The sequence below is a fragment of the Melanaphis sacchari genome, unplaced genomic scaffold, assembly GCF_002803265.2.
Source record: "Melanaphis sacchari strain LSU unplaced genomic scaffold, SCAv2.0 Contig33_pilon_pilon, whole genome shotgun sequence".
NCBI classification, from domain to species: Eukaryota; Metazoa; Arthropoda; class Insecta; order Hemiptera; family Aphididae; genus Melanaphis; species Melanaphis sacchari.
The window spans coordinates 1,005,501-1,019,980 of record NW_020271205.1 but is presented as its reverse complement, the minus strand read 5'-3'; the positions used below and the strand labels follow the sequence as shown (position 1 = coordinate 1,019,980).

The 14,480-nt window shown below is 24.2% G+C and overlaps 1 protein-coding gene across 3 annotated transcripts in view; it reads right to left on the bottom strand.

The window, feature by feature from the left end:
- The window catches only part of LOC112596689 (probable G-protein coupled receptor CG31760), a 127,674-nt gene extending 115,754 nt beyond the window's left edge, over nucleotides 1-11,920 (bottom strand). Inside the window, exon 1 of one of the 3 annotated variants that reach the window (XM_025342454.1) lies at nucleotides 11,587-11,920. In XM_025342454.1, coding sequence (XP_025198239.1) covers nucleotides 11,587-11,716 — 130 coding nt within the window. In that variant the 5' untranslated portion in view covers nucleotides 11,717-11,920. Of the gene's footprint in view, nucleotides 1-11,499 lie in introns of all 3 variants that reach the window. The other 2 variants (XM_025342455.1, XM_025342457.1) reach the window with 2 other exon arrangements.
- Nucleotides 11,921-14,480: the final 2,560 nt, after the last annotated feature.

Here is a 14,480-nt window from a genome sequence, read left to right as displayed (position 1 = left end):
AGATTATATTAATAAGTCATAAATTTATATGAATATGACTAACAAATTTGTTTCAGTTTTTGGGTTCTAAAAATTGAATAAAATAAAACTATTGTTGAGGATAATTAATTTATTAGATAAATAAAATCAAGTCAATTGTCTTACAACAGTATAATTGTTAACTCTAGATCTTCTATAATTTCAATGAAAATCGCTAATAAAGAGAAAAATTCTTTTATGTGTAAAATAAAGTTAAATTAAAAGTATCTTCGGAAAAAAGATAATAAAAAATAAAGAAGATCTGATGTCTACTATAGCTATGATATAAACTAAGAGTAAGATAATTTGATTAATTTATCCAATACTAAATGAAAAATATGAAAATATTTTATAACTTAGAAGCATTAATTTCTTTTTATAAAATATAAAAAACTGTTTCTTGAATAAAAAAAAAAATGTAATAGGTAAAATAGTTTAGTACTATTCAAAATAATCAGGAATTATTAAAAAATACCAGAAAAAATGGAAATATTTAATCAATGATAAATTTTGATAAAATCGATTAATTTTTTTTTCATATTTCAAAAAGGAATACCCATAATGATTTTAAAATGTTTACAGAATAATTTATACTAACATTTTCTATACATCTTAGCTTTTAAGTAAAAAATCAATCTAAAAAATTTAATATAAAATATAAATATACCATGAGTTTCTCACAAGTTCTTCTTGGAAAAATTAAAATACTATCAATTTATCGTAATTTTTTTTATGCGTTGTAGACTAAATATAAACACAAAATTCCATCATTTAAATTATGAAAGTTATTTGTATAAGTTAAAATAACAAAAAAATTGATGAATAAATGATAAGTTAAAAAAAAAACTAAATCAATGAAAAAAAAATGTCTAAGTTACCGAATATACAATAAGTAATTTAGTAATTTTAAACATCATGAGACAATAACAACTTTCTTTTTGTACCAAACTGAACATTATTCTAAGTATTAGTATTATAAACTAAAATTTACTATTATTATTGAATTAACTATGAAAAAATAATTTTTTGTCGAAAAAGAGGAGATAATATAAAATTGCAGTTTTAAATAATTTACTCAGTCATAAATTAGTAAGTAACAGATGAATTTTGTTCTTTTCTGTATTATATATAAGTAAATTAATTAACCGAGTTCTACCATCGTCCTTTTTACACCCATAAACGCCAAGCTTTTATTGTATTCATTACTCAAATATAAATAAAAACAGAACATAAATATTTAAAAATAATAAATGAAAATTATTCAAATTTTAAATTATTATATTTTGATACATACCTAATAAAATATAATGTTGTATTTATAACTTATAAAAATATATCGGTTTATTTTTAGATTTTCCAATTATTTTATCCTAAAAAGAAAATATCATGGAAAAATCTTCATCATAAAACCGATAATGCTCGCAGCTTGATTGAATTATTTTTTGCCATACACTCGAAAAAAATGAAACTCTTTGATTAAAGTTGTGATAAACGATAACCATATCAAATTTTCCGGTTCAAATGGAACACGTTTTTTTTATTACCTGTGCACAGACTATGGTTTGATGTTTTTTGCATTAAACTATTATAATAATATTTTAACGTTTAAATATTTTATTTAATGTATTATATTTTCGTGAATGGTTTTCAGTTACCTGTATCGTGTGCATAGGTAAAAATTTCTCAGTTGAAATTCTCGATGGGTGGTTATCACCAATGAAAGCCACACTGTAAACGCCAATGATAATGCGATGAAATATGATAATTTTCGGATGGTAACGCCCATAATATTATAGGTACATCGAATAAAAACATTTTCCAATGTTAGACACTCATTATTACCAAAAACAAACAATATGTTTGATATGTTTCGACTTACTCAACTCAACGATCTTACTCAGCTTGTCTGCAATTAATACTACAATACTCAGTATAATTAGTGACTAACTAATAACGACATAAAATGGTCTACAGGCACCCGGATTCGATGACACTCTCCTTAGCTAAGTTAAATTGAAAACATTTTTTTTTTTTTTTTTGTGGTTTTTAAATTGCTTGTATGTTTATTTTTTGGCAGAGTTTACAGGTGAACCATGGGTAAAATACGCATTTTAATGAATGAAACGCGTGCAGCAAAGTGGTTTTCTCCATAAAGTGACATCGTAAAACATTTTACGTGAACATTTGTTTTCGACAAAAGACCAAAGACGGTTTAGCGAGTAATTTAACTGTCGTTAAAAATTGTCATAAACGACGAGGTTATTAAGGAATTTATAATTCTAACTATACAGTTTTTGTTATAGTACACTATTATACGAATTATGTTTTAATTGCTATACATATTATATCAAGTAAAAGTATAATATTTTAAAATTACAAAATAAAATCTTCGACACAAAAGTATGAAAATGAGCTTGTTTAATGGAATTAATCTAGAGCTTACAAGAAAACTGCATTAGGTATTAAGATGTAATATAAAGTAAACAGTTATTATTACAATCTAGTAAAACTTTATAATTTTTTATTTACCTATATTTTTTTCATTTAATCTAAAATGTTTATAATATCATTGTCATACTCTTTTAAGTAATGATAAAATCTTGAGAATATGATGATTTTTTTAAACATCGTATTGAATTCTATGCTCCAAAGCTCATTTTTAGGCTGATAGTACTTACGTATAATGTATATCAGCCAAAAATGTAAATATAAATTAAATAGGTTGGATAATTTCTTAAAACATAATTTGCTTGATAACCTTATTAATTATTTTGTAACTGTAATGTACTCCGTGTATATTCCAAACTAAAACTATAGATTTTATAATTATTAATCTTTTATACTCGGAAGTTAAAACATTTTTTTTTTTAACTCTGTACAATTATTTATATACATATAAATAAATATGTATATAAAATACATACTATACCGTTATTTTAGTTTTAATTAGTAAGTTGACTATAAATTAGATGGTTCGGTATTTCATATTTTGATGCCAAATAGTTTTGATAAGGCTGCACATATTAATAAGCTAACAACAAATTAATTAATATTAAAGAAATAAAAATAAATAAGTTGAATGGTGTAGAGACATTTTAAGGAACATTAATAAATACAAAGAACAATAAATAAATATAAGCCTATAGAAGATTTTTAAGACTGGAAAATTAATTAAAATTTATAAAAATAACTGTTAAAATTTTTGTAAGATATTTGTGTAGTAATAAACGTTATTTTTGTTAATTATTGACACAAACTAACAATCTTGATCATTCAATACAAAATATATATATGAAAACCAAATTATTATGCCAGTTGTTCATAATAATATGGTTTTTATTTTATTTTCAATAAACAATTTAAAGGTAATAAAAACAATAAATAGTTCATACAAGACCACAATCTAATAAAAAAATTGAATACAAATGTTATTGTGAGTTTGTCTAAACAAAAAGTTCTCAGTATTTTTCGAAATAAAAAATACATATTAAGTTATAGTCAAATTACCAAGAATTCGTAATGTATGAGTGTATCGGTATTACAATTATGTATATGTCTGTAATCACTTATTGAATTCTAATAGACAATTAGACCTGATTAGTATTTAGAAGAGGGAGTAGGGAAAAGTCACAAGCGAAATTTAACACCTTAAAAAATAATTGGAAATAAAATTAAATATCGAAATGTGAATCTTAACAATATACCTATTTTTAATTAAATCAATATTGTTTAATTGTGGAAAATAAAATTAAAATAATAGTTTTTTAAATACCTAGGAATTAACAATTTAATTCAAAGTCCACCATGATTTTTTCTTACAGTAATTTAATACCTACCTAATATAAAACATGTAAACACTTAATTGTGTTTTTTATACAATTTGAATTTTATATTTTTATCCAAATGAAACAAAATATCAGCTTATACTTTTACAATTATTATGACTATATTGTAATTTAAAACAAATATTAATCATAAGGACTTGAAACTATTTTTCATTATATAAGTTATATTTTTTTCTGTAAATAAACAATAGTGTTTTAAATATATTCAGAATAACTTCTTATCATTTATTTTAATACATAAAACTCTACATGGTAAGTTAATATTAATTTATAAGTTGATATTTAATAAAAAATAATAATAATTTGCGTATTATAATATTTGAAAAGTTTTTGATAAAATAAGTTCAACCTACCATATTAAAATAATAATAAAAAAGTAGTTACTTATTGATATAACTCAATTATAAAATATTTTTAAGAATAGATAACAAACAACTTAGAATATTTGTTAGTCAATGAACTAAAACTTAACTGATTTATTACAGTAACCTTTTAATTAATCAGGTATGAAACAATTATTATTGTTTTTCCACTGCTACATTATATCATACTATTCATACTGCTCAATAAAATTTCTTCTTAGAAATATTAAATTAAAAATAAATATCATTCAAAAAATTATACTTACCCATATGAATCTAAAAAAAAAATAATCCCACTTAAAGTTTATTTTCATTTATTTCCATTTCCAACATAACGTAGATAGCAAATTTCAGACATTGTAAAAAAAAAAAAATACAAATCTACTTCATACCAAATGCTATGAACTATGAAAAGTATATCGAAATTCAATTATTCGTTTCAGCGTATCTCAAAAATTCAAACAAAATATATAAATATAAATGTTAATCCATATTTATATGAAATATTCCTTGAACTTTATAGATACAGACATTTATATACCAAAACTTAAAAAATAGACACTTCTGTAAATATCTCTGAATGACAAGTCAAAATAGTAATATCAGCTATAAAAATGATTTTATGAACTATAGCTGTAGATTAAGTAGTCTATTATTTGAAATTATATTATTACAACCAAAACCAATCTAAGAAATACATTTATAATTATTAACATATTTTAAAATTTCAAAATTGAATAAAATATGATATAAATGTTGAGATAGTAATATTGAAAAAATTATAAATTATAAGTAATTTTATCTATACAATTTTAATTTGAGATGTTTTACAAGTTATTAAGTTTGTATAAAAACATTTCTGAACTTATAAATAGTTTTTATGCATAATCAAATGTCATTTATAGTAAATTAATTAGTAAATAGGTACTTACTATAAATGTAGCATTAATATAATAATATATTTTACCGAGAGAAATTAGAGCGATAATACATTTATTTATAACAACAACATTCAGTGTTTATTAGTTTAATACAAACTGTTCTGACAACACATTGTATACATAGATAGTTTTCTTAACGCTTTTAATTTTATACCTGTTTCAAAAAACATAGAGTTTATGTTACTTATTGAAACTTGAATAATCTTCTTTATTAATTCAATAGTATAGGAATTGTATTATTAGAACATCTATATAATTTAATTTGAAACTTCAGAAATTCACTAAGCTGTATACTTAGTTGGTGTAGATTGTACCTCATCATTTATTGACTATAATAGTTGTGTTGAATTATAATTCAATTATTTATCATCGTATATGAAAAATGATTCTGGAAATAAATGGTTTTTGTCAACAATATAACATGATATTTCAAAAGATATTTTAATGTTTGTATTACTATTATACATCAATTCGTTTTTCTGTTAGTAATGTAGGTTGAACTAATTATTCTAATCATATTTATTTTAATACTATACTCGTAACTTTTAATATTATTTCGTATAATATAACTAAATATTATTAACTTATAAGTCTATACCGACGGCGACGTACCGTGTAACAATATGAATAAGTTTATAGTATAAATAGATTAAAATCAACTCATACTATAAAAATTTCATTGTATATAATACAAATAAAATTACAATATGGTAAAAAAACTCAAATAACTAAAAATAATTTTTTTTTTTTTTGAATTAGGTACAACAAAATCATTAAAATCATATTTTTTTGTTTAAGACTAAGTATCAAATTTCCAAAAAACTTGAAATGTTTTTGATACAATTTTATTAATGTATTTTAATATTGTTAAAGGTTGGTATAACAACTTATGAAAAACTTTGTATTATATATTCAAATAGTAAATTGTTAACGGTTAAATATTAAACAAATTTTATCAACATTTAAACTTAAAAAAAAAAAAATCATATAAAAATATTCTTAATATTACGAAATTGCTATAATTATATATAGATATCACTTATAATTATTATTATTAAATTGATGAGCATTTTGATACAACATAAAATTTTTATTAACACTTAAAAAAAAAAAAAAAATTACAAATACCTATAATTATTATGTATACAATAGGTATATGAATATTAAATATAAAGTTATAATCATAATTATGATAAAGTTTTTCAATTGTCACGATTAGAGTTTTCATGAATTAAAATGATTAAGTTTAAGAAGAATTTGTTATTTTACGTGAAAAACTAAACTTCCTCATAATTTCAACTTCAAACATGCATAAAACTTTTCCTGATTTGTATTAAATATTCAAGCTTTTTGACCGTGTCAAAATATTTAAATAATATTTTTAGAAGAAAAAAATCGTAATCTTAAAAAAAACTCTAATAGCTTAGCCCAAATATTTTTCAAACTACCATGTTTTTTTTTTTTTTAGTTTTAGTTGCTCGTAAATTATTTTAACTATTAAAGTAAGTATAGAGAATTTTTTTTTTTACTCTCAAAATATCATTATGATCAAGTTTAATTTTATGTTTAGCATAATACGTATCCTGTATTCATATTTATATTTCAGTTTATTTTGAATTGAGGTTGCTGAGATTTTTTTTTTTTTAATTTTTTATTTATCATTAATTTTTGAGAAGCAATAAAAGGGGAATTAATATTTTGTGTAATACACTTCATTCATATGCTCTCTCGTTATACGGACTGAGAATCAGTATCATTTCAAGTACTCTCACGTTATTGACAAACCATTCCACGAACAATGAAATAATCAATCACTTCGACCGTATATCGGTGACTTACTCTTCACTTCAAACAAGCATTTTGAAACATATTATATATGCTTACGCACCATCTAGTCTCATCGCCCTGTTAGGAGATGGACTTCGTGTCAACGTGCTGATGTTTATTGTAAAGAACTGGGGAAGCGTAAGACCATTTCACATTATCTATACAATAAATACGTTTGGTATCAAAGTGGTTTACGGTAAAGAAATAGCCTGTAACATGTTACTTCTAACGCGCAGACAGTTCAATTTGGAATCTTGTTATTCAGAAACTAGCACTAAGTATTTCGGAATAGTAAATAATTTTTCACAACGTTATTGAATTTTTAAATCATATACACAAAAAAAAGTTTTAACTTTAAATGTAAAAAAAAAAACTCAATACTTATTCAACACATAAATTTCACCGGGATTAGTTAAAACATATTTTTCATTCAATTCAATTTACAATTAATATTTTTAAAACCGTGCAATAAGCATTTTACTTTGTCATAGAATGTATAATACTCATTATTATGTAAACACAATACAATGATATGACATTAATAAGAAAAATTAAATCGACGTTTATAATATATGAACATTAAAATTTGTAAATTTCAATTTACCAACGAAGTTACAGAATACGTAGGTATCTATGTGTATTTATTATATGATCAAAAGGTACAACGAATAAACATTTATGGTGCTGATTTAAGATGACTTCCAACTTTGCTTTAAAATAAATAACATCCATGTTTGCTTTGATTTTGGAAATTACAATTTAGTTTTACAAATGTACATTTACTAAAATCAATATATTATTCTAAACATTTTACACTAATATAAAAATATTACTTGATATTTTAGATTTCGTAAAAAGACAAATAAATTTACTTGCATACCAAACTTATAATCAAGTATTAATAGAAATATATAATTAATACTCGTAAATTTATTTTAATAAATATGTCTAAGAATTATAATAGCCTGATTAATTACCCTGATCATTTCATTCATTATTATTATTAAACTTGATAAAATCAATAATATAAACTATTACTTGATCACAAAATATTTGCATTTAAATTTATCAATTGAATGGATACGCAGCAATTAACTATTTTAAATGCAAATCAAAATAATCTATTGTGATAGGAAATTAATATTCTTGAGGCGTTTAGGCGTTTTCCAGCAGCTAATTTCTTAGTGAATACGGTAAAGAAAATAAATTAATGCGTATTTCAAACATCGTTATATATATTTATGTATAGATAAATGAACAAAAAAATATTCTCATAATATTTAATATCAAAATACAATAACATTAATTAGAAAAAACATAGTTTAAATGCAATGGTTATAAATATGATATTGCGTATAAATTAAAATATTACATAACACGAGTTAAGTTACACATATGACAAAACATAATTAAATATATGTTTTAAATTTAAATAATTTAATTATGAATAATATCCAATATTATAATGTATAAACCTAACTGATAGGGTATTTAATTTTAGCATTCACTAAATGAATTAATCTTATAAAATATTTTGTACACAGACTATAGAAAATAATTAGTTCAGTAATATATTATATATTTTACATTTCAAGTAAATAAGGAAATCAATATTTCATGCAATTTCAAAATAAATACAAATCAAATTCCCTGGGTAAAAAATTCAAAAAAAATAAACTCAACCCAAATCCGGTGGTGATATACGATACTAAATTAAGCTAAATTTTTATACCACATTAATATTTTATTACTACTCCAATGTATGTTTTATAGACAATGATACATTGTAGTAAAATACACGATGAAGTATGAACCATACATAAACATAACATCAAAAATATATTATATCATAATAAGTTTAGTGGAAATGTAAATATATTTAGAGGATTTTCATATCATAACATTAATATTAAATATCTATAATAATAAAATTATATTATGTTATGTGCTTAGTTTAATTAAAGTTTTCAAAGAATTGTAATTTACATAAACTATGTACTTTTTTAAAGTGATAAAGAACTGAAATCAAAAAAAAAAAAATCAGTAAATCCATAATTCATATTTTTTCGAACTAATATTCTCGTTGTTAGGAATTTTAATACCAAAGCTTATTTTACGTTTACCATTTCTATTTTCCCAAATCTAAGTTTTTTTTTTCAGTTTTTATGTTTTCTCTGAGTTATTTTGACCTTTATATCTCGCTCGATTAGCACTGGCAATAAATAAAAAAATATTGCGTTGTAAATCACATTTAACATAATATCGACAATATTGTTGTGGCAACTGAAAAACATAGAACGATACTACGATAATGATTTATAGTATTACACACAACGTTCCTGCAGTATAAGAAATTTTATCTTTATTTTTTTTTCATGAGATTACTACCAAAACGTGGCTATATTACAGAAATTCTGAATTTACTTTACCTATTCTTCAGTAGACATTGTATCCAATTATTCGTCCCCTTTTACTGCAGAATTCCCCAAATTATTATTGCCTAAATGAGGATTTTTTTTTTTTTTTAATATAAATTGTGTATTAAACAAACTGCCTTCATAAAAATAAAAAAAAAAAAAACTATTTCGTTAAAAACGAATAATAAAGTTGGCCATTGTGTGAAGAATAGTTTTCTTTCTCTCAGACATTTAAGAACGTCGTATAGCCAGCGTACATCTTCGTAGTTCCGCTCAAGATGTATAAAACCCAAACAAAAACTGAACGCGGAATACATTTTTCATAAACTATAACATCATTTTTTTCTGTTATATTTTTATGATATTTCAATTGTTTGAAATTAATATAATTATTTTGGAATATTTATAACAAACGATAATAATAATTCAAGAAATATTTAATAATATAATTTTATTACAAAAAAACTACCATAAAAATTAAAACTAAAACCCCTAAATTAAAATGTATATATGTGTGTAGTGTGTACAATGATAGCAATATATAATTTAAGTAAAAACCTACATTTTAAATAATTATCAAAAATATTATATGTCGTAAAGTTTTGATAAACTATAATTCTTATGTAATATTTGATTAATATGAAAAACTAACAAATGTGTCAATATATTGACTTTCCTTACATATATAATATTCTAATCAGAAAAATATATTTAATTTCAAAAAAAAACATAGACAGATTAGTATAAAAGAATGGCTTTCAAATTTAATTTAATAGTTTAATTTTCTTTTTTCTAATATTACATTCGTTATTTCTTTTTATAAATTTTCATGCTATAATAAAATACCCAATAGAGTATAATATTTGCATGTTTCGCTACAACTTTTGAGACGTGATAGTAATTAATATTTAAATACAATAGTATTTTTATAGCATGCAAAGAGAAGACTATAATCTTGTATTAGACTTGAACCACGATGTTGTCACAAAGTTTTCATAGACTTTTTATCACAAGATTTAAATTTATCTTTGTTCCAGAGTACCTACTATTATGTACAATATTTTGATCATAAAAACATCCTTGTAATAGAATAATTTATTAAGGTACATTATTGTACGTTGCTGTAACTTAAAAGATATTTTCATTCTTATCATTTTTATTATAACTAAAGATAAACCTTCGACATTTTTAATTTTTAGTGCTTTTTTAAACTAAAATTTATAATGTTTACTTATATAATATTTATTACCTCATAGTAATCTAAAAAAAAAAAAAAATTGAATACAAGAAATTATTCGATTTAAAATTACACTTTAATTTTGTTCATAAAATTTATCTATGAAAGATTTAAGTTTACATTTATCTATTTTTCTTATTCAACTTAAAGGTACTTATTTTAATATTCTTTTATAAATAAAAATAAAAATAAATATCTTTGAAGCAGGCAGTAATATTTTTTAGAATTTAAGATTATCGATTATTATATGTGTATATATACTATATATATATATATATAGGTATAGGTATTTTTTATTAAACTTGTCATTAATTTTCTTTCTTGAGCCAATATTATGGTATTTAAATTTTCATTACAATAAATTAATTCTAAATATATACTCAACATAAAAAAAAATAATTACCTACCTCATTATTTCAAGTACTTTACTAAATTATTAAAAAACAAAAATTAATATATTGATTTAAATTACCAATTAAAGTGTATATTTTTATTTATTATTAAACATCTCAATTAAATTATTTATCTTTTATAATATAATTGTTACCTATTGAATTGTTTTTAAATCATCCATTATATTATATAATACGTTATTATTAGCATTTTTTCATATTATTTAATATTATTAACAATATTAAAAATTCATGTAAACGTGTATTTTTTTTTGATTACATGTAAAAACCAGGTATTCGGTGTATAATATTTTTATATTATATTTTCAGATATATTAATTAATTTAGAGTGTTTATTACTGAAGTTTAAGCCATGGCATGCAATTAATGTATTTTATATCGTGCAAACATATCATAATATTCAATTAATAATGCAGTATTGCTGGATAATATTATTTACCTACTAATGTAAAGGAAAAGAGAACAGTACGCGTGGACTGGACGAGGTCTTGTCGTTTTTACTTGTTAATTGATTTGAAAAACTCACCGTAAGAATATAGGTGATTATGTTTCGGTCGAGAAAACGGGGGAGAGGAAATCGTATAATCGTTCTCAAAGTCCCGTCTCCGACGTGTACGTGTAACAATACGGCAATAATAATAATGATAATATAACATTAACAGTATAATATTATTATCACGTCTGTTGCCAACGTTAGCGAACAAGCGCGTGTGGGGGGGGGGGGGTTGATGAAAAAAAAAAAAAAAAAAAGAAAGAAATTCCGACGCGGAAAACTCGAAACCGTAGCGGCGGCGGCGTCGTCGTCGTCGTCGGCCTATAACAACACCCAACGTGATCACGGCGAACCGTCGCGACGTACACTGAGCGCGTCCCCGTGACAGCGTGCGCTGATATAGGGCCCTTCGCACGCACACACACACAAAGGCACACGCACGCACACACACACACACACACACACACACACACACACCTTGTCGATGACGACTACTACGACGACGACGACGACGACGACAACGACGGCGACGGCGACGACGATGACTGCGGAGGAGCGTAATCGTTTTTTCCCTGCTTTGCTCCGGCACAGACGGCCCCTATTTTTCCTCCGTCCGTCCGTCCGCACGTCCGTCTTCTCCGCGCGGCGGCTATTTAAAACTGACAATGCGTCGGGCCGGATGTTCCTGTGCATTGTGTTTGTTTGTGCATCAGCGATATATTCGCACACTGGCCGCGTCGTCCGTCCGTGTAAACCGACTCGACACAACGGTTAAATTGAACGCGACGCGTTTCACCGAAACGTTTAAAAAACCGTGAAATTCTCGAATCGGGACGGCTATCGCGTGTTAATAATGTTATGTCACAGTCGTAAAATAATTATTAAAGTGTATGCAATACAACTTTACGTGCTGATGTAGCTCTTTGGATGTATGGGAGAGGGTGGGGGAGAGACATCAACCGTGGTTTGCGAGGGAGCCGCAGTATTCCCCCGTTGCCGCCGAAAAACAGCAACAGTTCGCGACGGAGGAATATTAATTTTATGAATAATGGCTTGTTTGGGAAATGTACAGTACTCGCCCAAAGCATAAAAGTCGACAAAGTGTACGTATAATGTCTGCAGCGAATATTAACAGTAAAACGTTATACTCTTCGCGGTTAAGCTCGTGTTTTTTCTGCCGTATTCCACGATTTATTAATAAAACCACTACCTACGAAATCCAAAAACATACCGCAAAAATCTCAAATATTTTTGCACGGGACTCCAGATAATACAATATTGCAATTTATAATCTATGAAATTCCGATGGTAAGGTACAAGTTGCGAGAAACCCTATACCTAGGTTATATTTGGGTTTTTTTTTTTAAATACTATACAATTCCTCGTTATGAATAAATTATATCGTGTACATAATATTGTGCGCAAACATTTTAATGGGAGAAACCAAAAATTATATATACCGTAATGTACCTAAACATATGAACTGCGTGTCACTGAAAATATACACATACAATAAGCATACGTGATCAAAACTTCTGGTTTTAGGACTAAAAAAGTTAGGATAAATTAATCATGTGTCAGGTTTAAATACTTCAAACACAAACAATATCCATACATATACGATCATAGTCATGGATTTTTGATTTTGATTTTATTATTTTTATGGACTCGTTAAGTTAATTTAAATTATATTTATCTCTTGTCGATAAAAACGTTTAAAAAAAATTAAAAGAGATCCAGTTGCTTTTTAAATTTTTATTAAGTTTTACAGCATACGAAATAATATGATACATTTTTCATATTTAAGCATTAACACAAAGTATAATTGACAGCGACGACAAAGCAAAATATTACGTCAACTACTTCATAATAATATAATGATAATTATTAAGCCGGCTTTTTAAAATAGCCCTCATCATACTTAACAATATCAATCAAAAACAGACACTTTAATTTAACTTGAATAAATTTTTATTTGATAAGAATTTCTAGCTAGAGTACTATTTCCAATTACTTTTTCACGTTTTAACATTTAAAATAAAACAATTATAATAATTTTCATCTGAAAAAATCAATTTTATATTTTTTAATATACATAATATATATGAAATTTCATTATTTAATTTAAATTAACGTAGGTAATATACACAAACTACACACTTCTACTTTATGGAAAAATCTAGACCAAGATAACAAGGTGAGGGAGAAATAATTTTTTTAAAGGTACACATGATGATATAAATAAAATTAAAAATATTAATTTTAATATAGTTAGTCCTTTTTTAAGTATTTATTTAAGGTATATATACATATATTACTTTTAAAAGTCTCGTAAAGGACGAAAAAATATAATATTTTATATAATAATTTGTGCTCTATAAACACAATGATTGCTAATGTAATAGATAATGTCTTTAAAAATACTGTGCTACGTGGATACAATATAACTTTACAATATTTGGGAGTATCAAATGCTATATCAGGGTATTCACTTGACTTCATTTTATCATTGTTAACCCAAAACTTATACCATAATTCGATTTCTCCTTTTAATTAAGCTTCAATTATTTTTTTTAGAAAGTGATAAATCTTTAGACAGAAAATCCCCAAATTTTTCCATTGCATTTTTTTATTTAATTAGTAATAACACATTTATCCAAGGACAATAATTCAGGACATTAATTAAAAACAAATTCAAATACAAAATTTTAATTATTCTATCATCAAAACTATTAGTTAAATAATTTAATATACCATCGATTAATGGGATGACTACTGAGATTTGATAATAACTGGATCATTAATATTTGGATTTGATCTTTTTGACATTTTAGTACATAGTCACGGTAAGTATACAAATATATACGAGTATATAACTTTTTAAAGGTGTTTCTACACATATCTAATATTTCAGAAAATGAATCATT